The 25,801-nt window shown below is 34.6% G+C and overlaps 4 protein-coding genes and 1 long non-coding RNA gene across 9 annotated transcripts in view; 2 read left to right on the forward strand and 3 right to left on the reverse strand.

The window, feature by feature from the left end:
* Window positions 1–648: 648 nt before the first annotated feature.
* LOC106672578 lies at window positions 649–3,872 on the reverse strand. The gene is made up of 3 exons (XR_001341280.2): window positions 3,610–3,872; window positions 3,455–3,531; window positions 649–778 (listed from the first exon to the last, which is right to left on the reverse strand). It is a non-coding gene; the product is annotated as an uncharacterized LOC106672578 (long non-coding RNA).
* Window positions 3,873–3,963: 91 nt separating this feature from the next.
* Window positions 3,964–10,052, forward strand: LOC106672576 (conserved oligomeric Golgi complex subunit 4). The gene is made up of 12 exons (XM_014404108.2): window positions 3,964–4,153; window positions 6,000–6,197; window positions 6,258–6,435; window positions 6,503–6,699; window positions 6,757–6,913; window positions 6,981–7,228; window positions 8,466–8,698; window positions 8,768–8,981; window positions 9,048–9,302; window positions 9,371–9,556; window positions 9,623–9,834; window positions 9,900–10,052. Exons 1-12 carry the CDS (start codon window positions 4,070–4,072, stop codon window positions 9,940–9,942), a joined length of 2,205 nt encoding a protein of 734 aa, XP_014259594.1. The 5' UTR covers window positions 3,964–4,069; the 3' UTR covers window positions 9,943–10,052.
* A 59-nt stretch (window positions 10,053–10,111) lies between these two features.
* On the reverse strand, window positions 10,112–13,350 carry LOC106672577 (protein CWC15 homolog B). 2 transcript variants are annotated; one of them, XM_014404112.2, is made up of 6 exons: window positions 13,241–13,350; window positions 13,040–13,172; window positions 10,850–10,960; window positions 10,625–10,787; window positions 10,451–10,555; window positions 10,112–10,363 (listed from the first exon to the last, which is right to left on the reverse strand). In XM_014404112.2, exons 2-6 carry the CDS (start codon window positions 13,168–13,170, stop codon window positions 10,229–10,231), a joined length of 645 nt encoding a protein of 214 aa, XP_014259598.1. In that variant the 5' UTR covers window positions 13,171–13,172; window positions 13,241–13,350; the 3' UTR covers window positions 10,112–10,228. The 2 variants fall into 2 exon arrangements, with proteins under 2 accessions (XP_014259598.1, XP_014259596.1); XM_014404110.2 differs by having other exon boundaries at window positions 10,625–10,790; window positions 13,241–13,349.
* A 1,908-nt stretch (window positions 13,351–15,258) lies between these two features.
* Window positions 15,259–25,801, forward strand: part of LOC106672569 (rab3 GTPase-activating protein catalytic subunit) — a 64,253-nt gene continuing 53,710 nt past the window's right edge. Inside the window, exons 1-8 of the mRNA XM_014404095.2 lie at window positions 15,259–15,692; window positions 18,515–18,818; window positions 18,876–19,012; window positions 19,073–19,274; window positions 19,518–19,747; window positions 19,802–19,977; window positions 20,034–20,081; window positions 20,148–20,305. Of these exons, the coding sequence (XP_014259581.1) occupies window positions 15,464–15,692; window positions 18,515–18,818; window positions 18,876–19,012; window positions 19,073–19,274; window positions 19,518–19,747; window positions 19,802–19,977; window positions 20,034–20,081; window positions 20,148–20,305 (1,484 nt within the window). The 5' untranslated portion in view covers window positions 15,259–15,463. The remainder of the gene's footprint in view (window positions 15,693–18,514; window positions 18,819–18,875; window positions 19,013–19,072; window positions 19,275–19,517; window positions 19,748–19,801; window positions 19,978–20,033; window positions 20,082–20,147; window positions 20,306–25,801) is intronic.
* The window catches only part of LOC106672570 (leucine-rich repeat and fibronectin type III domain-containing protein 1-like protein), a 48,594-nt gene continuing 45,065 nt past the window's right edge, over window positions 22,273–25,801 (reverse strand). Inside the window, exons 8-10 of one of the 4 annotated variants that reach the window (XM_014404099.2) lie at window positions 24,563–24,995; window positions 22,890–23,063; window positions 22,273–22,701 (exon numbers count right to left, since the gene is read on the reverse strand). In XM_014404099.2, the coding sequence (XP_014259585.1) occupies window positions 22,424–22,701; window positions 22,890–23,063; window positions 24,563–24,995 (885 nt within the window). In that variant the 3' untranslated portion in view covers window positions 22,273–22,423. The remainder of the gene's footprint in view (window positions 22,702–22,889; window positions 23,064–24,562; window positions 24,996–25,801) is intronic. The other 3 variants (XM_014404097.2, XM_014404098.2, XM_014404100.2) reach the window with 3 other exon arrangements.

The raw sequence follows: 25,801 nt of genomic DNA on the forward strand, positions 1-25,801 counted from the left end.
TATATACCCTCTTGGATTCAACAAGCACTTCTAACCACTGGGACCCTGGCTCGGTGATGCTGTATAAGTAATAAATAATGCAATAAAAGAATGTTAGCAGCATCAGTATGCTGGATTGTCCTAAAAGCTCTTGCAAGTTTGCATGATTGAACAACGCTCTACAGTAGTCTGAAATGCAAGAAAACTGTATTATGCTCACCCATTTAGGATGGGTTACATCAGATTGACATACGGCCATCTACATTTGTGGCAAACAGATGTACCTTGTCAAAGGTCACTCAGTGTCACACTTGTTTGTATACAGTTGTGCATTGTGTGAAGGAGCGAGAACCGGAATATTGAGTAACCCATCAGCCATCACAGCGCTTTGGAGGATTATGACCCCACCCTTGTCATTAGTGCCCAACTTGTATATGCTATGATAGTGATTCTAATTATATAGGGGGCTGGTGAGATTAGATCCTGGGATACTGGTTCGGGAGGAGTTTACAAGCGCTCGCTCTTTATACACTGGCCCCAATTCATGGGTCACAAGCCATCGCCGTTGTGCTAGGGGCAAGGAAACTGTTTTTCTTCTTGCATTAAAAAATTGGGAGAAAAAACTGGTAACTGCAAAAGGATTTTTCAGGAAAATAAAAAGACATTTACTATTTTGAAGTATGGAACAATTTTTAATCGTCAGTAAATTAGAAATTTACAAAAAATGTATGCTTCATGTCTGTTGAGGAGCTGCTGATCAAATAACTTGAAAATAAAAGTGTTGCAAAATCATTCCAACCTAAAAAACAAAAACAGATTAGACCAAACAGAAACAATAAATTACAAATAAAAAATATCTTATATAAACCATCATATTTAAATTTAACAAGACTTCCTTTCACAAATTATTAAAAATAATATTTAAAACTGTGGGATAGTGTGTTAAGCCTAACAAAGAATATCCCTAGTTTAGTTTTGGTAGAACTTCCTGAATTTTATTTGTGGGCAGAGTAACCACAGATGGCAGATTGACCAAATCATTAAGGAAAGGTTACCACGACTATCAGAAACAACCGAACTACAAACTCTGCAGTTGCATTGATCATCCTGTCTTCATTGATTTTCTCTGCTAGATGTGTTTCACTTATCATCTTGCAGTCGAGTTCTGTAAGGGTTTTTGATGAAAGTATATATTTTTCGTTAGTCAGTTGTTAGTTAATTTTTCATGTTAAGGGAGTGTTTTTAGTTAACTCAAGTAAACGTGTTGCCCAGAGGAAATTGCAAAATGCTGAGATCTGACAAAGTAAATTGGGAATGACCAAACTGTGTGAATCCTTTATTAACAATTGAAGAAAATGAAAATTAATAAGATTAATTAATGTCCAGTATGCAGAGAAATAAGGTTTGACTTGTTCCACTTAATTTAACTGTGTCGTTCCTTGGCTCCGTAGATTGCATAATAATGTCACCTGATGAGAATTGTGGTTTAACACAGTAAATGAGTACCTCTGTCCCATATTATAATTTTGGGAGGAAATCGAGGCAGTTTATCATATATGGTACTGACATATGTATTTTGTATCCTTAGTTGTCGAGGCTAACATATTTATTGACGTAAATGTGTAGTGAGAGGGCTAATGGCAGAATACCGAGTACCCTTCAATTAGAATAGTTACATATGTGTGGCGAGTGTTTGAAGAATATCAAGTACTCTACAACCCTAAGTGAAGCTATATAAATAACAAAGAATGTAGTAAGGCCTTTGTTAATTCGAATTTCATGATAATGCAAACTCGTCAGCAGTTCACTTTGAAAAATTGAAAAAATTCTGTTTATTTTGATACACTCTGCTATGGCGGTAGCAGTACAAGCGTTAAGAGTGAGTGAGAGTGTGAATGGGCTTGGATTTAGAAACGGATTGCGCTGGAGGCTGAAATGACCTAGGTTAGATGTTGATAAGTATAATGGACCGGTCTGTGACACAACATGGAGTCCCCCCACAGACCTATATAGTGAATGTATGCAGTGGGATTGGAGGGATACCCTGGTGCTTCCCCAATTTGGAGATGTACAAATGGTTTAAAAGGCTCTATATGTGAGAATATCTATTTGCATGAGTAGTTAAGGCCTGTTTCAGATGAGGCGGTTTGTGGTCGATTCAACTAAGTTGCCCAGTTTACTTTCAACTAGTTTACTGCCGTGTGAACTCTGCTGGTTTCACACCAGGCAACTTGTCGAATCAACATCTCTTCCCAACAGGAGGTCAGTATAATGTTACAACCCGAGGACACTTCTTGTGCTTGCTCTTCTGCAAAAAGAGAAGCAAAAAAAGGAGGAAACCCAGTATTGAAAAGTGTTGGTTTATCCGTTATAAAATTGGGAAACAGACGCTTTCTCTCAAGTACTGTTGTGCTACTTCCCTCCAACCTTGGATTCTTTTAATTTTATCATTATACTCCTCACACCTCAAGTCCCATATCATGGGACTAATATGAATATCTTCAATGAACTACCCCATATTGAACTCAGTTGACTCAACTAAGCAACTGGTGTGAAGGCAAATGCTGAGCAGTGTCTTGAGTTGAGTCAATAGTCAATCGTCAAGGATGAGGACATGAGCGGCACTTGTGCCTGGGTGTATGAGTTGACTGGGTTTGGGTGATTCCCAAACATTTTGCTACCACGTTCACTCCTTCCGTACTAGTCCCCTCATCCGAAAGAAGTCTAAGTGTGGATGGACTGGTCTGTGGCAGAATGCACAGTACCCGCAGACTTGTCAACCTAGTTAGGTTAGGAATAGAATAGCTTTTTATTTATCACTTGTGCTGTTGGTATAATAATGTTTGAATTTGGACACTTCGCCATGTGCGAGATGTCTATGGAGAGAGCCCATGTGTCTACTAAGCTATGAACAAAGACGTATAAAAAAAAGTATTAAAATGTGAAATGCAGAATAACTGTTAGCCAGTCAAAAAGGAAAAAAAAAAACACCGTAAATTGAACTAGGTCAAAACAGTAAATTGATAATCCCAACGGCCGATTAACCCAAGAATTTTTTTTAAGCCAATTTAAAAACAAAGGTTGTACATTTCAGAAAAAACCGTCAGATTTTAAATTATAAAGCAATACACATAATCAAAATATTGAATATATTTTATATACTAATAATGTTACTATTTATATTTAACTTTCCAACATGGCTCTACAAAGTTTATCCACATGGCTGGCGTAACCTATAAATTTAGACGCGTCATTTTAAATGTGTCCAAAAACAAAAAATTGACCACAAATTGTAATTTACGTTAAACAAAATTGGTTTTTATGGATTGAAATAGACTTTGCGCTTATTGTAAGGCATTGAGGTCAGCCAAAAGGGCATCCATGTGGAGTCATTACACGTTTACAAGCCAGGCAGAATATCAATTTATAAGGAGAAAATGGTTATTTATATATTTTTTAAATATATTATTCTTACTTTAAAGACGTCTACTTGGACCTCGCCCTCATCTTCCTCCTTTTCCTCTTCAACCTGCGCATTCTCTTCTTCCTCCACTGAAAAATTCAAAACTCGTTAAAACGAAAAAATTCAAAATACAAATTTCAAAATTAAATATTTTAGTTTGTATTTACCTTGGCTCTCATTTCGGTTTGAGTTAACCGAAGAAAAACTTAGAGATTTACGAGATTGGGCTTGATCCGATCTATCAACTAGCGAGACGAGAAAAGGAATGGAGGACGGTTCGCCCAGTCGGAAGAAGACTGTTCATGACCCTTCACATGCCTTCTTTAAACGCAGATGATCAAATTCCTTCAAACTTTTAGCAATTGTTTCTCAATCCTGCAAAAACCCATTTTTAAAACGTTTCAAATTATTTAAATAACTATTTTTATAAGCGATTAAAATAAATTAATTGTTTTGTCGAATTTTTGTTATTTTTATTTTCCTGGTGAATACGTCGACACTGCCGACAGTAGAACCTCTTCGCTGTTGTCATGCTCCTGTGGTTTTTTTGTTGTCATGTTTAAACATCTACCACATAAAACCATAAACGACAATTTGCTTTAATTTTCTAATAAATCATTTGATAACATGGAGCCACCTCGTTGTGTTCCTTCTTTGGAGTTTATCGAAGAGGAATATAAGCCTCTGTACCTAAAAATTTGTGACGATGAGGTACAATTTGATTTTTCTAAAACTTATTAACAAACTTTGTTATTATGGAATTCATGGATCTATCTTGAATTTATTCTTATTTAAAGGTCAGAAGGTCAAATTAAAATTTGTAGTCTCCAAAAAAGAATTTTGCCCGCTCCAGGGTCACAAAATTTCATATTGTTACCCACATATTAATTTTTCACCCTTTGCGTTGATTTGATAATCTATAATTGCATAGAATCAACCAAAATTTCTTTTAGATTAAATAAAGGAGTTGAACTTGGGTAATTTTATGCCTTGTACACATCAATTGAGAACGCAAGACAGGCGGAATCCAAAGACTGCAGTCCCTCTCAGAGGGCAGAAGATATACATTTTTACTTATTACTGTGCCACCACCTCACATTCTTCAAAGGCCTAGGGCTTTTATTTTTGCTTTCCAAGGCATTTCTGTTGTTTGATGGAACCACTGCTTTATCCAGAGGACAACAAAAATTTGACAATTTTTTTCTTCATACTTTCACCTTTTTTCTACCTTTCGAGGGATGTGAGATGCTGTGCCACCACCTCCACATCTCTCACAGTTCCATTGCTTCAATCATGTAAGGCCCTTCGTGGCACTTCCAGTGTTGATAGGTCACAATGGAAATGCAGCTTAGAGGACTAAAGATAGACAATTTTTTCCCTGTACTTTTACCTACTTTTCTAATTTCTGAAGAATGAGCAGATAGTGTGCCACCATCTCCACATTCCTCACATGTTCAAGGCTACAATTTTGCCCTTGCAAGGGCCTCCAAGATGTTTCTCTCACATAATGGAACCACAGTCCCATCCAAGGAATGTACAGAAGCTGTGCCACAACCTCCACATCCCTCATTGATTCAGGGGTTCAAGTTTGTCTTTGTACCAATGGGCTTTTGTAATGTGGCTGAACCACCTCTCTGCTTAGAGGACAAAAGACGTTTGACAATTTAAAAAAAAAATTGTTATCACTCACTATTAAAACATCAGAGTTATGTACAGATGCGAAAAATTTACAAACTCCCCCCTCCCCCATTGCCTCTGATGTCTAAATGTAGCTATAAATATATTTTTTGTCCTTTGCAACCTAAAAAATTTATAGTGGAATTGATCTTGCTTTATTTTCAAACCCCAGAGTAGTTGAGAACGTTCCAGTATTCCTCTTCGCTAACTTCCCTAGGTGTTAATGTTCTCTTTGCAAAGTGGCTTTATGGTCTCCAGGCTAGGATAATACTTTGCAACCTTATTGGGCATTGTACAATGTCTGCTGTTTCATGGAAGATTCAACAGGTTTTTAAATTTTTCCCATTTTTTATAAGGTAGTAATTAAATAGGCTTGTAATACGATCTTGGTTTGCCTATCTTATCTGGATTGATCTGTCAGATGCGATGTGGAATTTTGCCATTTACAGTGTTCCATCACTTTTTATTTTTACTCGTCTAACAGACCAACCCAGCGAGGATAGCACAAGATGGGGGAGAGAGAGAGTGAATTTTGTGTTCATGGGTGAGGTGTTGAGGAACTTCTTTTGGTTTTTTCCAACCGGTTAATTATTGCAGTGTGAGGTCATTTTGTTTTCAATTGTTTTCATTTGTTCAATTTTACTTCTAAGCTTGATCTGTCTGTGTAATTTTTTTACTTTTGAAGCTTTTAACTTTAGATAAATTCAGAATCAACAATCTTAATAAATAATTCTCCCTGATTAGAATCACCTAAAAAGTGTATTGCTGTTCACAAACCAGACGATGTGTATAAATTATTTTTAAATTGTTTTTTAAGCTTAATTATCTTTAAAATAAAAATTGTATTTTTTTAGAAGACTAATTGTTTGTTTAATTCAAGGAAAATGTAGAAAAAGAGTTGCAGAACTTGCTTTCTCGACATTGTCACTTAGAGGCGAAGGTGAAAAATATCGTGAAAATCTTACCAAATCTTGAACTGGTAAATTCAGACGCCGTTCAGTTGTCAGAAATGATTGGTTTTGCTTCAAACTTAGCTGAAAACGTCAGCTACAAAGTCAGAAAGCTAGATACGGCTAGGGTGCGTTTTAAGATTAAACGACGGCCATTTTAAAAAGACTCATTATCCAATTGTTTAAAGAGCCGGGTGTCTGAATGTCAGAAAAGGGTGCATGACCTGTTGGACCTGCAACTTTGTTGCGCTGGGGTGAAGTCGTCAATGAGCACGGGTGATTTTGAAAAAGCTGCTGCTCATGTTCATAGATATCTGTCAATGGATCAAAGACTCCTGGAAAAAACCGCCGATGATGTTAACCAAGGTAATGTACAGGTTTCCTTTGGAATTTTTTTTTTTTTTTTTCAATAATCCTTTTTTTCTTTGTAAAGATTCGGCGACAGTAAACAATTCAATATCTGTGCTCCAAGAAGCAGCAAACAAATTAAGAGACATCCTAAGCACAAAATTTTCTGAAGCTATCAAAGCAGAAGACAGTGCTTCGGTTGAGAGATTTTTTAAGTTGTTTCCATTACTTGATATGCACGATCATGGTTTAGAAAAATATTCAAACTATTTATCATCAAAAGTAATATATGTCAGTTATAATTAACTGAGTCAATTATTAATGACAGCCTAATTGCAGATACAAGTTTCTTCAAAAAACAATCTAAAAATGGCTCATGAAATTAAACCTTCAGACAAAAGAGCCAGTGTAATTTATGCTGATGTGATCACACTACTTTTTGAAGATATCGCACGTATTATAGAAATACATCAGCCATTGGTTGAATCTTATTACGGTAAATCTATGAATTTGCTTAATAGTGCAAATGTCGCACTTTGCTAATGCTTAACAATGATTCACAGGTCCGGGACATTTACTGAAGGTGGTAAAAGTATTGCAGGAAGAATGCGATCGCCAATGTAAAACGATAGTCAATGAAATGTGGAGAAATAGGCAAATGGAGAAATTAATTACTGCAGTGAAGGATCGCAACCGGTCTACTGCAGTCAACCGTCCAAACCCAAAAGACCTTGACCAACTTCTAGGTGAAATCACCTTCACTCAATCGAGATATAATTTATACTGCAGATTTCTTAGAAGGAAAATTGCTGTAAAGATCTATTATAATTTTTTAAGTAATTACTTTGTTTATACCCGGTAACCGAAAAAGTTCGTATGGTTTTTCATTTATTATTTATATCACGTAATACCAAGAGGATAATGCCTCAGTTCATGAAGAAAAAGTGTCTTAAACAGTTCACTGCAAATAATGAAATATTTTCTTTCTCATGCTTCAAGCCCTTAATTTGTTCATGCTTCAAGCCCTTAATTTGTTCATGCTTATTATATGAATAAATAATATAATATCAGTACTAGGGTGGCCAAGGCAGCTCGTAAAATTTCTACTGTGTTCGGTCTGAAACAATAAGTGAGTGCATTGCCCAAAAGTGCTTCAAAAAGTTTATTTCTTTGATCTACGTGTGTTGTCTTGGATTGAAGATGAACCACGGTTTGGTAGGCCTGTCTTGAACGACAACTAATTGTGTTACGCTATCAAACTTGATTCAAGTCAAACATGTCAGGAGCTTGCCAGAGTTCAATGTAAGCAATGATCCCTTCACTCTAGCTTACATCGACTTGTAGACATGGAAGATGAGATGGGTTCCTCATAAATTGACCAACGGCTTCTAAACCTTTCATTGCTGCAAAAGTAGATGTTTTTTGACCGGAAAATGGATCCTGCAGAGTAACAGCAGGATGTAGTACCATTGGCTGTCATCAATGACCCTGCCCTGTTGACCTGAAAATGACAAAAAGTGATGCTTTTTGTTTGGTGAAGTACGACAGGCATTGTGCACTATGAACCACTTGGCCTGACCATCAGCACAAAAATATACTCAAGTCGACTGAGTATTTCTTTCCCTGGTCCAAAAGCAACTGCTTTTTTAAACAGAAAAGGTGTCATTTTCACCAGGACAACATGATACCTCATACAGGCAGAACGACAAAGGAGGTAATAATGCAGCTTGATTGGAAAGCTACACCCTCCGTACTCTCCAGACCCCATCTTTCACCTTGTCTTAGCAATAGACATTCATATGCCAATTAGGAATTAAAAAATCGTCAACTGCTTGAAAATGAGCTGAATTTAAAGTCCCGAGACCTAAACTTTTACTCAAAGAACATAATTGTGCTAGTGATTCATTGGGAGAAAGGTACCCGAATAACCAATTTTATGACAATTATTAAACCCACATGAACTTTTCTGGTTACCTGGTATATAACATTGCAAATAATAAATAATAAGTAACATTTGAAGACATGTAGATAACATTTCATTTTTTTAGGGTGATGTCACAAATGGTAAAGTTGAAACAAGGTTGAAAGAACTTGATGCTCTACTTGCGTCATCTGATGTTTGTCGCCTGATGCAAGATCTTCTTAGCAACTACTTGCTGTTTGAGTATTACTTTATGGAAGAAAGTGTCAGAAAAGCCATATCGATGGACACAGTTGAACCAGGAGCACAAACATCTAGCATGATTGATGATGTGTTTTTCATTGTCAAAAAGTGTATAAGGTATCCAGAATCAGATTCTTTAACAGCATGATTGTATAAAATTTTTACAGAAATTTTATTCAATTTCAGGAGAGCAAGTGGTACATCAAATATCGACGGAGTCTGCACTGTAATAAATAACGCCTGTGCAGTTATTGAAACTGAACTGTGCAGCACTCTTCTAAACAGCATGGGGCAAGGATTTCCATCTGGTTATTTGGATTTAACACAAGCTTATAATGTTATGATACAAGGGGGACGACTGCAGTCTTCAGATTCAGAGCAAGTCAAAACCACATTCATCGTAAGTCAAAAGCTTAATGAAAATATTTTTTTTCTTTGTTTATTATTTAATATTTTAACCTTTTAGGCTTATTTGAACAATACTGAAGTCGGCAGTGAATACGTCGACACTTTGTGCAGCAGCCTTGTATCAGAAGTACAATGTGTAACGGACCTAGAAAGAAACAAATTAGAGAGCTGTTTAGCAGGTTTGAGTAGCGTAAGTGCAGCTATGGGAATGGCCCAGGAGCTAGGGTTGCAGCAGCTTGGAAATATAGTGATCAAACCTAGAATAACATCTTGGCTTGATGTTTTCTTAAGCCTCTCTCATAATTTAACTGAGGTACTTTTTTTTTTTTTTTAATATTCTTTGTTATAAATTTAAAAATTATTTATATTAATTATTTTTAGGAAGAATTTTCAAGTTATGAAGCGAATGAACCATTTATTAGAGGACTGATAGGCAACATAAACAATTTACTTGCTGAATTTAAACAGTCTCTGACGCCTTCTAATTACGAAAGTTTGGTCACTCTTGTAGCTACTGAGGTCAATTCCCAGCTGGAAAAAGTTATAATGAAATCAGAATTTAATAGAGTATGGTTTGACTCGCAAGTATGATTTTTACGAAGTAAAGGTGTCTCATGATGTTTTTAATTTCAGTTGGGCGGTCTTGCACTCGACAAGGAAGTCAGGGGTTTGATAAGTTATTTAAGCACGACAACTTCATGGTCAGTGAGAGAAAAATTTACAAGGCTCACACAGATAGCGACAATTCTCAATTTAGAAAGGGCGTCGGAAATTTCCGATTATTTAACGTCTAGTCACACATGGCGCCTCTCGCTGTCTGACATTAAGAAAATTATGAAATTGAGGTAAATCGAAAGAAACAGTTGTTTTCAAATTGAATCTTTATTATAAAAACAAATTTCTTTTGCAGGGTTGATTTTACTTCAGATGAAATTGCAAGGATAAAATTGTAAAAAATTGTTTACACTTGTTTACTTGTAAATACTTTTGGTTATTGTTTATCAGCTTGTATTTGTTAATGTTATATTAATGTTTATTTATATATATAATTATTATGTCTATTTATCACATATAAAATTGTACAACACTCAAAAGGAAAAAGAAAATAAATAAAAAAAGATATAACGAAGGTAACCCTTTTTTAATAAGTATACAAAATTGTGAAAATATTTATAATTAAAACTAAAGTAATACCAAACAAACTATTGGAATAAAGCATTGGTTTAAAGAAAAAAAAAATCATTTGATGTATTTTTCCATAAATTTTCTGTGGAAGTCAGATCTAAGGGAATCGTTGATGAACTGGCCTTTCTCCTTTGGCTCGGATCTAGCACAATTTTTGAATACGACATCATCATCCCATCGCCGCTTGACCTGTAAGTACAATGTTACAAGACTCTCTAAACAACAATAATTTTTACATTACAATAATTTTTAATATTTAAACTGAAAAGAACTTACTTTTAAATCACTTTTTGTAGCTTGAGCAGAATAATTTAATAAAGGGTTCCCACTCAAAATATTTTCCATTCTGATTCTTTCTTCTTCCTGGCGTTTTTCTTGTTCCTATTATCAAAAATTTCAATTTAGCTTAGGTACATTTTTTCCATTTTCTTTTAAAATATAAATATTAACCTTTCTAATTTGTTCCTCGGCCCTTTCTTTCCTAATTCTAGTGAGTTCCATAAGTAGTGCTGCAGTGTCATCATCTGAATCTGCATCGTCTGAATCTTCGTCATCGAGGGGGTCATCTGCATCAAGACTCGCTGCAGGCACTTGATCAAGTTTTGGCCTTTTACTGCTAAAATAAAAATATTTTTAAAAAATTAATAAAGAGAAAAGTAATTATTCAATACTTACTGAGGCTCAGTAAGACGAGGTCTTGTGGCAGTTTTTTCCCTTTCCCTTTCTTCAAGTTCTCGCCTAAAGTCACGGTTTCTAAGTTCCTCATTTGTTCCTTGACCATGTTCCCTTTAAATTACAACCAATTATTAATACAAATGTTTATGCAATGCGTAATGTTTCTGAAATATCTAAAGACAATGACTATCAGTTGTTAAGATTACATAAATGCTTATTTTGTAGACATCGATTTACAGAAGGAACAGCATGTTTATGCACCATATGAATTGTCTTCTACATCATCCCCCAACCATATTTAAAAAATCAGTTATTCGCCGAATATTCAGTGCTCACCTTGCTTGTCTAATTGTCGGTTTTCTTGTCCGCTCTAAAGTTCACAAAATATTTGTGAAGTAGCCAAATTCAAAGCACAATATGGAATCATGTCTGTACTGTACGTAAATCAACCGTAAGTATTTACTTCTTTTAGAGCTATTTATTTTTAAATAATAAACGATTCCTAACTTGTATAGATGTATTAATGAAAGAACAAGTGTTGCTTCTGTTGGTTAGAAAAGGATTGGCCTAACATAACATTCTTGGAGTTCCTCAATCAGTACCACGCTGAACCAATAATTTGGAATGCTGCTCTTCCAAATCGAAAAAATCAGAACAAGGTTTGCGATGCACGGAAACGTATCGAAAGTAAGATGGGGCAACTGTACTCTGTGATTGATTTGTGGCTGAGTTTGTAGCCACTACACACAAACAAAACAAACCGCAGGTGCAGCAATGACAGTTGCACTGTTGTTCAACATGATTGGTAGTAAGTTGAAGAATCGTACATCACATGGAAAATATGTATTCGCTGTATCTGCACAAACTTGGAGGTTGTACAAACCCCACATGTGTGTATGCCAAGACAAGCATATAGGGACTTGGCAATCGGCATTCAGTGAATACCGCATGTCTGGAGCCACCTTTACTCACCCCGAGTGTTACATCTAATATTAGTTATTTTTTGTAGACTGGCAGTCAGTCAGATAACCATGCTTAGAAAACGTTTTGATTTTCCCCCCATTTTGGCCTTTGTTATTACCAATTGGCCATAACTCTATTATCGGAAATTGCTGGGGCTCCCTTTCTTTTCTTCTTTTTTCTTGATTTGTTCTTTAATTTATTCCTTATTTATTTTTTCAAACAATTACACTCCTCAATTTAAATTGACATGTCCGCGTCTACATATATTTCTGGAGGGCTTTATAAATGGTATTGTTTTCCACAGCCGACATTGTGACTGATTGTAACTATATGGCTTCTCTACATCTCGCATTCTTTATAGGACATTGAAAGTTAGTTTTGTGGGAATAATATTTGTTGTAGTTCATTATCATGTGTTCTACACCCTCAAGGACGTGACATGTCGAAGCATAACAGGGTTTCCCTAATTCTAATACGATGCAGAAAAAAACGCGCAAACTCCGTGATTACATCTTAGCCAGCTGATTACGGTGCACTATTTTTTGTCATGCTTGTGCGATGGAACTAAGGAATTTTGAAGATTTGGGGTATCACTGTCTAAAAGAAAAGTCCTAATCGGATCTCTGCCATTTGCTCCATATTCTGGTGTGAAAAAATGTCTGAATATCCAAGGTGAATAGGAATGTCTAACAGAATTCCCTCTTTTGTGCCACTCTTTGCATTGAATATCTCATTATTTTTTACTACTGAATGTCCTCTAACCCAACAGAAATAAGTTACAAGTATAAGTTATAAGTTTTAAATAAGTCACACCTTTTGATAGAACCTATAAATTGTTAATGATTTGTCCTACAATATAGTTGTTGCCTGACTTTATCCCAAAGTTTGTAATACTGTCCATTTTATAATGTTTGTTTATAAATGAGTGTAACAATCATTCATTGGTGTAGTGCTATTGCTTTTCAAAGATCAAACACTGATTATTGTTGTACACAGTTATATCTGTGGGTGTTGAACAGGAGTGATCAATGCTGACAAATTGTCAACAAAGCTACCTAAAGTATTTATTAATCTCAAGAAAGTCATTCCTCTTTACATGGAATTTCAAACATATCAACAGAACATAGTTTTATGCTGTACAAGATGTTCATGTTGTACATCTAGCTTTAAAGAAATAATACCATTCTTCAATCGTTTTATCTTGTAGACATTTCTGAAGTTAGTTACCTGAATTTAAGTTTGGTGTGTCCTGGCAAATCTCTGCTCGAGTATTGTTTTGAGATCGCACTCAGGTCCTTTTCGCCTCGGCCCTGACCACCCCTAGCTGGTTCAAACGTCGGCCTTGCAGCAGTCGTCATTTCTTTTTTTTAACACGAGTAAGAACTAAATTGACACAAATGAAGAATTGAATTGTGTAGAACAACTTACGAAGAAGGAAAAAGACAACAACTATAGAACGGCGGACACTAGAAACAGGAAAGACGGAGGTACCTACTACTTTCAAGTAGGGATAAGCGATAGTCGATAGTACTATAGATCTATCGATAGTTTAATGGAGTCTAAGCGCCTGTATCGAAAGTACTCCACATCGGGTAAAACTAGACGCATGTATTTTTTGAAGTTAAAATTTGTGTTTTGTAAATTTTTTTAGTGCTCAATTTACTCATTGTTTCAGCACAAAAGTTTTAATTATATAAATTTTATAAAAGTGTTTTTCCACTAGGCAAATTTTAATCTTGACGAACTGCGAGAAGTGATAGGCTCATCTACATGTGTGTAGATTTGCGCTTATATTGTTCAAAGTCAGTAAATCAATTATCTTTCAAGCTATCTAATAAAAATGATAGTCTTTCTGGCTACCTCAGGAATGGTTATTAGGCCCTACCCTAATTCTTGATATACCTAAATATCTTGCTTAAGTCATTAAGGCCTAAATCTACCATTGTTTTCCGATGATGCAGCACTCTTCATGTATTTGATGCAATCCTATTTATAAAGAAATAGCTGTGAATTACCGTGATGATTTAGCCTGAAAAATTGTATTTCATACACATAAAAAATAAATAAAAATAAAAAACTTTACACCAGACCATCCAAAATACTCCATATCGAGTAAAACCGTCTCCGTGTAATTCTTGAAGTTAAAATTTTGTGTTTTGTAAAGTTGGTTTTTTTTATCAACGAATACCTCAGACAGAAGGATAAAAAGAGAATGAGCGAACTTTGGAACTCACTTATTGGACACAGACAATCCAAGAATTTTCTAACCAACTTTGGCAAGAAAGAAATCACAGAATGTGTTAAAGGAAGCAGGAACAGACTGCGAATCCTAACAGGATTCCTGACAGGACACTGTAGATTAAATGGACATCTAAAGAAAATTGGAATAATCCAAGATGGCACATGTAGATTCTGCAAAGAAGCAGAAGAGACACCAACACACTTACTAACAAACTGCGGAGCTACACTAGCCCGCAGGAGGAAGTGTTTTGGGATGTACAATGTGACCATAAAAGAACTACAACCACTGAAACCGGGCCTATTAATCAAGTTTCTTGATGAAATAGGACTCACCGATGTGCTTTAGGCAGAGCACAGGGGATACAATAGCTCTTAAAGGGCGCAGTATACCATACCCTGAATTATTATATCTATCTATCTATCTAAAGTTGGTTTTAGTACTCCTTATTTTACTGATTGTTTCAGCAGAAAAGTTTTCATTATATAAATTTTATAAAAGTATGTTTTCACTAGTCAAAATTTAATTTGGATAAACTGCCAGAAGTGCTAGGCTCATCTCTGTATACTTGTGCATATGTGCAGAGTTGAGCATATATAAATAATAAATCAGTTATCTTACAAGCTATGCAGTAAAATTGATAGCCTTATTCTTGGGAAATAGGCAATAGGTAGTCCTTGTTGAAAATGGGAACTCGACCCTCCATGCAATTGCTGGCTACCACAGGGATCGGTATTAGGCCCTACCCTAATTCTTGATATACCTAAATGACTTGCTTAAGTTATTAAGGGCTAAATCTACCATTGTTTTTGAAGATGCAGCACTATTCATTTATTTGATGCAACTCTATTTGTAAATAAGTAGCTGTGAATTACAGTGATGATTTAGCTTGAAAAATTGTATTTTATACACATGAAAAAAAAAATTTACGCCAGACCATACTAAATACTCCATATCGATTAAACAACCATGTATTTCTTGAAGTTAAAATTTTGAATTTTATAAAAAAAATGGTGTTCCTTATGCCCTCTGATTCAGCAGAAAATTCTGCTTCTAATTACCTGAATCATATAAATTTTATGAAGGTGTTTTTTCACTGGTCATAATTTAATTTGGTTCTTCGGAACGATCATTGCTGATTTGGTGTTGAATTTGTTCGCGCGCTTTCTGGCAACTTGTTGAAGGTCTAGGAATCATCAGAGATCATAAGGTCCATATGACCTCCTGAAGGTTACTCTTGTTGTTGTTTCTCGATGATAAGGAACGTGTAAAATTGTTTCGGAGATGAAATAAACTCGAAATCGACTGATCACGATTTTCCTGAAGCGGTTGAGCTTTGTGGAAAGAGACTTGGAACTCTTGTTACTCGCATATTTTAAAATCACCTCATAAAACACTTTTGAATCGAACATATGGAAGACAACAGCGAGGACGTCTCGGATGACAGGAGCCGCAGGCTCTCTGAAGACATCGAGTACCTCCACCACGTCGACTTCACCACCGCCTCTGAGTGGGAAGTCTTCATCGCCAGACTGGAAGAAGTTATACTTAACTGGAATCTTCCCAACAGGAAAGTTCACCATGTCAAAACGAAGGTGAAACCCGTCTGGCTCAGCAACACTGAAAATATATCATTCGCTGGTATGACAACATAAATGGATATTTTAGAAATAATTAATAAAAAATAAAATGCGTTTCTTTTGAATAAATCTTCAACATAAACGTGTATTTGGCTCAAACAAGTAACGTTATTGTTGTTTAATGACAAAAAAATCACTTCACAATTTGTCTAATTTACTAGGGTGAATTTTGCAATAATGCTAAGGCAAGTTAAAGAATCACATGGTTGTTCCTTGTCATATTAAAAGCAATGAATTTTGTAGATTTGATTGATTGAGATTTATAATCATCAATAATAATTTACTATGAGAAGGGCACATTGCTAATACTTATCTTGTGACCCTTTGTTATGTCAACTCCATGAAAAGTGACCTTTTGTTCAAAAAGTGGAGTGTTTTTGTGTGTGCCATTTGGTTATATGCATTGTTATTGGTGGTACTGTATCAAAACTAAGGTTTTATAGTCAGTTGCTTAGATGTCACTATTTCTTAGCACATTTTTTGAGGTGGTAATTTAATAGTTCTTTACTGAAGATGGTGTGAGCTGAATTTGAGTAACTAAACCCTGGAGAGAACAGACAGACCTGGTAGAGGGATCAAGTGTCATCCAGTTTAACTAGTAAAAATTATGATTTTCTTCAATTACAGTTACTTTTAGTTTGCAGTAACTACACTGAAAGGCAAGATTTTTTTTTTAATGCTTGCATTGTTATTGTTGTTTACTGGATATTTATAGCAAAATATAAGAAGTAGCTAAATAAAAATTAAACTGAGTAAAACAATTTTACTCAGAATGTTGCTATGGTAACAATGAAGAAAATATTCAAGTCAGTTCTTCCTCATGGCAACGGTTTTATGAGGTTTTGAATGTAATTTTCATACTCCTCTAACAGCACTTGTTTTAATTCCTGCAAATTTTCTGGCATCACTTGGCGACTTTTTACCCTGTTTGATAACTTGTCCCAAAGGTGTTTGGTAGTGTTTAAGTCAGAAGCTGGCCACTCCAGACATTGAATTGAAGTCTGTTCAGTCACCAAAGATCCTAGCTAAAAATTAAAACCAATTAGTAGCATATAATGAACAACTTTTCCAAGCCAAGTTGGTGCGACCTTCCATAAAAATCCCTGCCCATAGTATAACACTGCCACCTCCACAGCTTCTCCAGTGTGAAAATGTTTAAGGGATATGTCGCTTTCCTGTTCTTCTTGGTCATCAGAAGACCTCAAACAAAACCTTGACTTATCCAAAAACAAGATTTCAGATCAATTTTGCTCAGACCAATTGATGTGATTTTGTGAAACTTAAAAGTTCTGCACTAGTGGCAGGCCTTCTCACACATAATTAAGCTTTTGAAAGTCTTCGCCTTACAGTGCATGAACTGACATTGACATTTTTAACATGTTGAAGTCATTGCTTGATCTATGTAGTGACAAAATGCTAATTAAGGAGTACATTTGAAACAATAAAACCATCATCTCTCTGAAATGTGGCCGATGGCGATCTGATCCATGCCTTATTGAGTGACCTCTAGCATCTTGGTAGCGATGGAAGACCCTTTGAACAGTTGTGTTGGGAATGTTAAGCACACTGGCCACATACCCTTGACTTCTTCTATCTTTTGTCAATGTTCTGATTTGATAACTGAATCTGTATCAATTCAAACCATTACTTTAAAAAAATTTGAAACTTAAAAGTGGTACAGTTTAAAAAATCAAATCACTGAAATGTTAGAAAGAAGCTTTACAAAAAAGCTGGTAAAGAAGAGATTGACTATTCAAGATTTATTTACCAATTGTTAACATAAATGGGGGATTTTATCTGTATTTTTTACCTCTAATCCTTTAAAACGAGCCAAATATTGTTGTAATGTAATCAATAGAGGATTGTCTAAGAGATCATTAAAAATATTAAGGGCGATCACTTTTTTGGCCTCTCAGTATGTAATGCATGTGAGAATCTCTTTCCATGCATCCATTCATTCAGCTTCGCTTTAAGCATATTTTAGAGCCTAATAGTGGTTCATGCTTTATGGGTTTAAGTGCTGCACCTAATTCCACATGATTGTTTACTAATTCATGTCAGCCACTTTTATAGCCACTGCTATATTTTTCTCAGGCATTTAATTATGAACATTCATATGAACTTTATGTAGTCATTTATAACTAAAACTATAAAAATTTAGCACAGGGTATACTTACTGAATTTAGCTTTGGTTCATGTGCACTTGACAAACATACATACCCGTTGACCAATTAAGGCTGAGGGGCTAGGGCATTCAACTCTTATTTGCCATGCTAGCGGTTCTGGGTTCAAATCCCAGCAGAGCCCATGGCATTTTAATTTTTAATAAATAGTATGAAAAATATATTGTTAAATGGTTTGATCCTCTTTCTCGACACAATGGTAGTTGGACATTGTTATCACTTTTTAACTTTTTTTTACATTCCAATGGATGTTCACTGATGACACTGGCTGTTAATAATTCATTGCGAAACTAGATGGTGACAAAGCATACAGTCATTTAGTCAATAGAGTTGTTTGATGCATGTATCAAAGTTTTTAAGTTTAAGTCTAGTGGTTTCTAGGTAAATTGTTCGTCTGCTTAGATATCTTGGTTTGAAGCCAATTATGAAGGATGATGTAGGAGGATGAGAATACCTTAATGTAAATTAAAAATGTTAATTAATTTTATGTCATTTTACAAAAGTTTCACTAAAGTTAAACAGTGTATTACCATACTACAGAAAACCAACTATAAACGGATTGATGTCATCAATATTTTAATCCAGATTTCACAAAATACAGTTATATTTACTTTTTGCCCTCATTCATTTTCTTTTGTAGATGTCAACTTCACCGTAACTCACCACTTTGTTAAAGAAACTGAAAATGAGCAAGCTGCTCAGGGAGAAAAAAAATCCCAGTTGCCTCAGGCGCTGGAGGAAATCATGAGCTCCGAGTTGGATTTTCTACCTGTGGAGACGGTGTTTCAGAATGGAGTTGAAGATACAAAACCACATATATTGGCACGTTGGTATGGTCTGAGGGACTTTGTTGTAATAACACCCATTAAAAATGAGCTTTTACAAGAAAGCAAAATCAAATTGCTGCTGAGTTCTGTCTGCATTGCTCTTAGCAATAAATTATGGTAATTGGCTGCTATTTTTCTGTTGATATTTTTGTCCATTAATTAATGTTTTTACAGTGAAGTGCCAATATTTGTGAGAGCTCTTCATTTCTGGCAACACTTTTATTTGGGCATTTGTGAAGGAAAAGGTATTCGTGGGGAATTCGAAATGGTGCATCTTGAAAGAATTCCACTGCAATGCCGTTACCTCACAGGTATTTAAACTTTCTCCATACTTACATAATGATAATAATGATTTTTGTGCACGTTATCAGGTCTTTTGGGAATCTTCAAATCCAAAATTGGGGGGACGTTCCTGGGCGAACCTGTCAATGTAGCAGCAAGATTTTCTTTCGTTTTAAATGACTGGTCAATATTTGAATGGACAGCGAAATCCCCCGATTTGGAAATAAACAATGGGGATCTCCCTGAAGCATTGTTGGATGTACCTTTTGGATCATTGTGTGAACCTCTCACGTTAGTATTAGCATTATATGAGCCTTCATGTTCAGCATACATGCATATGAACTTAATGGGTCATATGAAATTCTTTAGATTCTTTAATTAATTGCATGCAAAATTTAACTATGAAGGACACTAGACAAAAACCTTCTCACATGTGCCACGCTAATGTTTTCTTGTTTATTTATTTTTTTAATGCCTACATTAAAAAAAAAAAAAAAAATGAATAGTAAATAATGTCATTTCATTTAATTTTAGCTCAATGACGTTACATACATGTTGGCCTGAAATCCTCGAATCCGTAGTCGTAGATTCTGAAGCATACAGTGATTTTGACCCTATGGAAGCTCCAATATGGGCTCTTTCTATAGTGAAAACAGAAAATCCTGCGTGCTTACTTACAGATTACGTTTCTGAGTTTGTCCTCCACTCAACATCAACAAGCACAACAGAAGAATTAGTTGGAAGTGAAATTGGATTGCGGGATTGTAAGTTGGAAAAAAATAGTCTCTCTGCAGTTTATTGATGTTGATGAGTTTTAGCTGGTGATATGCTTCAGCCCCTTAGTGTTTTGACAGAATCTAAAATACCATCATTATCAAATATGCTGACCCAATATGCTTCAAGAAAAGTGAGCATTTCGAGTGAAGGTCCGATAAGCATGAAGTTCCTTCTTCCGATTATTTATTATTTGTTCCCAGATGCAGAAAACAATCCTGTAAGTAATTTCAGCAACAATAACTGTTTTTGTACTATATTAAATATTAATTTTAGAAGCATCCTTATACATCAGAAGGTGACATAAATAAAGGCAACTCACAGGTGATTGGAATCGTATTTATTTTATACTTTTCTGTGCTTATTTTCATCTCCCATTTTGCCCAGTAGATGAAAACTTGTGCTGTAGACAGTCTCGTTTGGAGACTTGCAGTAGTGTTGGCCCATGCTCTCTCTTCACTTGGAGGTTTAAAAGCTACTGTATATCTTTGGCATGAATTCTATCAAGAACTGCGGTATCGTTGGAATACATCTAACCTTATCCCAGGGTAAGTATTTTATTTTATTTTTTTATTTTTTTTACGAGGTTTTGCAACAGCAGAGGTTGTATAAACCCTCAGGGTGCAGGTGTTTTTGAAAAACATTTGTAAGTATGTCGGGTTCGAATACAGGGCCGCTGGATTCAAACTCGGGACCTTCACCTTACCGTTGCGGCCACTGACCCCCCCCCAGGGTAAGTATAATGTGAGACTTTTTTTGACATATAAATTCAGAACCATAGTGGTTGAGTTCATGTGCATATAAAATATTGCTATGTGTACTGTCATATTGGGTTCGATTTCCCAGTTGATTTAACCCTTTCTTTACTAGTCGTGTCACTGTTGAACACTCCCTCAAATCTAAGAAGTCTTACAGGTATTGTATACAGTGAATGATTTCATGATGATGAATGATTTTCATCATAAGGTTACATTTTTATTTGCTTTACTTACAAAACATTAAAACTCGTTTAATTTGTTTAAAGGTTATTTTTATTTTTATTTTATTTAATTGAAACATTTGAAATATGAAATGAAGTAGTTAATTTTTGTAAAATATTTCTCAGTAAGTTCATTTCATAGCTTGAAACAACAAAATAGAACCTTGTGCTTATTCTAGAAGAAAATGCAGAAAAGTTGTATTTTAAATAAAAGTCAAGAGATGGCAATTTAGAAAATGAATATATTCGGGCGTAGTGTGGGAAAAAAGGAACACCGTACCAAATATATTCTTGCTTAGGCAGATATGAAAGTTGCTACTGCCCAAATATACAGGGTGACTGGCGATAAGTGTTGAAAATTTCTGGAGGTGTTTCTACTCACCATATGCAACAAAAAACTTCCTATAAACCCTGTCCAAATCCTAACAGTAAAGAAGTAATTTCAGGTTTTGGTTTTTTATTTTATTTTTCAACTTAGGTCCATTAAATTGCTTATAAATTTCAGAATTACTGCTGCAGAATTGCTGTAAGCAAACTGATTAGCATTGCAGAATTGATGACAAAATTCAGAAAAAACAAAATAGTTGAAATTTAGAAGCCAATATTTTCAAAAAAATTCATTTTTTTTTCAACAATTCTGCAATGAAAATATGTTTTCTTACAGCAAATTAATGTTCTTTCAGGTGGCACAAATAGATTATTCTAAGTCAGTAATTCTGAAGTTTATAAGCAATTTAGTGGACCTAAGTCGAAAAATAAAATAAAAAACCAAAACCTGAAATTACTTCTTCACCATTGAGATTTGGACAGGGGTTATAGGAAAATTTTTTGTGAGTAGAAACACCTGCTGAAAGTTTTGACACTTATAGTCACCCTGTATATGTACCTAGTAGGGATTGGGTTGAATTGTCTAGTCCTCTACACCCAGTAGATAGTTGGATATAAAAAGTCCTCCTTACTGTTTACTTTAATAAACAAAAAAGTTTTATTACATTTTACCAAACGATTGCAGGTTTATTGCAATAGTATATTAGTTTGTGTGACCAAAAACCAAGAAATGGCAGTGTTGAGTTTTTTATGTTTAAGAAAAACTGATTGATTAAACATGGATCTGGAATAATCTATGCCATGGTTAAATCATTAAAAAAATAAATTATGTTAATGCTGCTAATTGCTCCACCATTAGCAAGTCTAATAGATCATATTTTGGAATGAACCAACAAGATATTAATTATAAAAAGTTTATTTAATTTAAATATATACAAAATATAAATACACAGTATATTAATAAAATATTCCTAGTACATGCTCTGTGGCGATGTTTCTTTTTCCACATAAATTAATAAAATTACATTACAAGCTTGCAATGTTTAGATATGTGAGCAATTCTATTTCTAACTATATTATATGGTAGTTTATTTTCATTTTTAAAGTTCACCTTCCTAAAACTTACAAGCTTGTTTGAACTGTACATATATTTTACAGATTTCATGTAAATAAAAAATATTTACAAATTGAATCTCATTTTAATAAAATAAAATGAGATTATATTGAGATTGTTCATTGATTTTTCTTTTAAATTGATATGATCTCAAACAAAATGTTGCTTAGTTATGATGTATTCATCGTACGTTTGTCATTTGAATTCTTGATAAAAAATTTCACTCAATTTAGATATGACTTAATTTCATAAAGGAACAAGACCCCCCCTGGCAGTAGGATTCCTTGCCATGTAAATGTCCATATCATGGTCAGTCCAGTTGTCTGAAGTATCACCACAATAGTTAAGAGTGTGGGTCGATCCTGCTGTTGAGTATCGGCTTGAAGGTCTCGTATGTTCTCTTTGGTTGCGTGACCTTCTGCGCTGTTGCTGCGACTGCTGGTGTATGTGTGCTGCATTGGCTGGGTAGCTCACACGGCTCATCCTGTCAGAAACGGCCAATGACTGGCGAGATTGCCTTAGCTCTACAATACATGGATAGGTTATTGTTCAATTCATTCAGTTTGTTATTGAAGGTGCAAAAGTCGAAGCCAGTCTAATGTCATGTCATGATCATTTAAAGTCATTGTCTTTTTGTTTCACAAGTATTCTAATCTTATTTCACTAATAATTTACATTAGACTGAGTTCGTGCTGAATCTTTTACAATTTACCTGGCCTTGAGTTGACAAGCCCCGATGTAAAAGCTCCACTGTTAAGAAATCTTCCTGAGCTATTCGAGAAACTATGCTGGGACTGACCGTCAGCAACAGATCTTGGTTTGGATTTATGCCCAGGTCCTCCGTATCTCAATTCATCATTTACACACCCACCTCTTGAAATTGATCCTGGATGTGGCAATAGACACACCAGGTTTTTCGTTGATATGTATTAATTAATTAATTATTTTTTTAAAGTCGAATCCAGGTAGATTTATTGTAAAGTTAATTGTTTTATAATTAGTTTATATTTTAGTGAAATATGGGGAAACATTCATTCTACTTGATAATAAGAGACCATTTTTTCTTTTTAAATTAAAACATTTATGCTTTGAAGTTTAAAAATCTGTTTTATCACTTCATAAAATTCATGGACTAACAATTTTGCAAAGTATATTTCACAAATAAAAATTCACTTTTGTACAACTTGAGAGCGAACTTTTATCATAAAAAAAGTTAAAATAACATTTTTGCATATACATCTGGATTCAACTTGAAAAACATAAAATTATTTATATAAAATATCTTTCAGTAGTTTTGATTTTTTAAGAGACCCAAGATTCAAATTGAAATAGAATTTGTGTATTTCCACTGTATATATACAAAGAATGTGTTTCTTCTGACCTTCTTGTGCTTCTTTCCTGTGCATATATACAGTGGAAGAGCAAAAATTCTAGAAGTAAAGCTTTAAAAAGTCTCCATGCATTTTTAAGTTCCAAAGCTTAGAAAGAAAAGTTCCTTCATATCTTCCTTGCATATTTCTTCAGGTGGTTAATTTTGCCAAATTTCATAAAAAGGCATGATAAAAGAAAGTAATAATGTTAATTCAATTGATAAAGTTACTTTTATTATCATTTATACAAACTCTACACAATTGGGTTTTTCATCTACAATTTATCTCTCGTACATGCGAAGTTTGAAATACATTTCAAAAATAAATATTAATTCAGGCTTGGAAAGTATTAAAAAAGCAACACCAGAAATATAGATGTCAAGAACAGTTTAAAAATCTAATATTTACATTATCAATATAAAATACTTTATTTACAATTATGTTGGTAATTTGTAAAAATAAATATAAAACAAATATATCAGTTTTTATAAATGTGAACTATTTCTCTCTTTTTTAGTTATTTCCAAATAGTTCGGTTTTTATCAACTATATATATTTTTTAATCAGAGATCTATCTCTTGAACCAGAAACTGATATATTTGTTTGAACTTGTACTAATAGTTAAGGCTGTCCAAGTTCAGTATTTGTGTGTTTGTTTTTTATAAATGTTGACATATTGGTCTCTTTTCAGTTTCTTACAGTCCCAAGATATAGATTGTCTTGTTGTCAGTCCTTTGTCTCCGTCAACCAGTCCTTGTGCAACAATAAATAATACAGTTAATTTATTTATAAACCATAAAAAAATGACTTTAAACCACTACAAAAGTTATGAATTTTTGGTATTTGAATGTTAGTACTTTTGGCAATAGGAGAACACTGATTTCACTAAGTGTTTACAATAAAGAAAACACTCCTTTTTGTAGTTAAAAGAAAAGGCGTAAAGAATGTAATTATGCGTTATGAAGGCTAAGGTAGAGTTTACGCCTGAAGTCAGTGAGGTCCTCGTTGTACGTACCTTGTCTATCGGTGACATGATAGACCCCTCTTGGTCTTGAAAGACTTCTGTTGGAGTAGACAGACACTTGGTCCCAGTCTTTGTGCGATGTGAATGCGTTTAATGTTGCAAGGGAAGACAAAGGACCAGGACTAGATGCCGGGCAACAAGCGACAGGGAGCCCACCGACAGGCAAACCCATTTTCCCAGAGTGTCCTCCACTTCCACCATCTAGCGTATGAAGTTTTCTCGTCCTCCTCCTGGATGTCGCAACAAAGATAATAACAGCTATTACAACTGTGCCGCAAATGGCTGCTGACGCTGCAATCGTGATTTTGTCCATATTGTTTGTGGGTAAATTGACGGTACGCACTTCCCTACACTGGGAGTACGGAACAGTGTCCGGAGCCACATTTATTTCCTCTAATGATACTACACAAACAACAATACACTCCTGAAACAAAATATTTTTATATCAATTCAATTTCTAGTACAAATGTTTGCTTTAATTTTTAACATTGAAAATTAATGATTTATGGGCTCAATTCTGCACATGTATGTACCAAAACAAATGTACAGAGCTGAATCATTTCCCGAAGCCCATCAGAAATTCCAGATTTTTGTGTAAACTATAATATATTAACAGCAAGACTTGAGAATCACCCTACAGGGTGTTGGTTATTGACAGCTAGGTCATTTCAGCCCAACATAATCAGTTTCTAGTTCTAAACTTGATCCCACTCTCACTCATTCTTAAATACATTCTTTCCTATTTATCTACCATTCACTTAGGGTGGCAGAGTACTTGATATTCCTCCATCATCTTTTATACATACATTATAACTGATCTAATTAAAGGTCATTGAGGTACTCCAATATTCCACCACCAACCCTCTCACACTACACATTCCCGCTAAATAAATACATTCAGTCTCAATATACACAAAGAAACACAAGACGAGATATCTTTAAACTAATACCGAAAAATATTTGTAGTATTTATGTTATAAAATGTTTAGATTTAATTGTAAAAACTTTGCTTATTCTGAGATTATTGAAAATAATATCTATTTCATTACCCTAAATTTAATCTTATAAATGTTGAAACAAAATTGCTTAATTATTTTTTAAAAATCAATTATGATACTGTCAGGTATAAGTTTAGTCAAAAATAAAAATTTGCATTTAGATTTAAAGAATCTGATAATGACAATTTTAATAATAATTTAATAGGGGGTGGCCGCAACGGTTTAGGCGTTT

This window comes from Cimex lectularius, unplaced genomic scaffold (assembly GCF_000648675.2).
Source record: "Cimex lectularius strain Harlan isolate CLEC.00 unplaced genomic scaffold, Clec_2.1 scaffold139, whole genome shotgun sequence".
In the NCBI taxonomy this organism is placed as follows: Eukaryota; Metazoa; Arthropoda; class Insecta; order Hemiptera; family Cimicidae; genus Cimex; species Cimex lectularius.

Excerpts from the sequence above, each read along its gene's own strand:
- LOC106672577 (XM_014404110.2), bottom strand. The coding sequence starts at position 13,170 with ATGACGACTGCTGCAAGGCCGACGTTTGAACCAGCTAGGGGTGGTCAG. Across the intron at positions 10,961-13,039 it reads CACACCAAACTTAAATTCAG|GGAACATGGTCAAGGAACAA; the intron begins GTAACTAACTTC and ends TGTAATTTAAAG. Across the intron at positions 10,556-10,624 it reads CCGAGGAACAAATTAGAAAG|GAACAAGAAAAACGCCAGGA; the intron begins GTTAATATTTAT and ends TTTTGATAATAG.
- LOC106672576 (XM_014404108.2), top strand. The coding sequence starts at position 4,070 with ATGGAGCCACCTCGTTGTGTTCCTTCTTTGGAGTTTATCGAAGAGGAA. Across the intron at positions 6,436-6,502 it reads CGCCGATGATGTTAACCAAG|ATTCGGCGACAGTAAACAAT; the intron begins GTAATGTACAGG and ends TTCTTTGTAAAG. Across the intron at positions 7,229-8,465 it reads TTCTTAGAAGGAAAATTGCT|GGTGATGTCACAAATGGTAA; the intron begins GTAAAGATCTAT and ends TCATTTTTTTAG.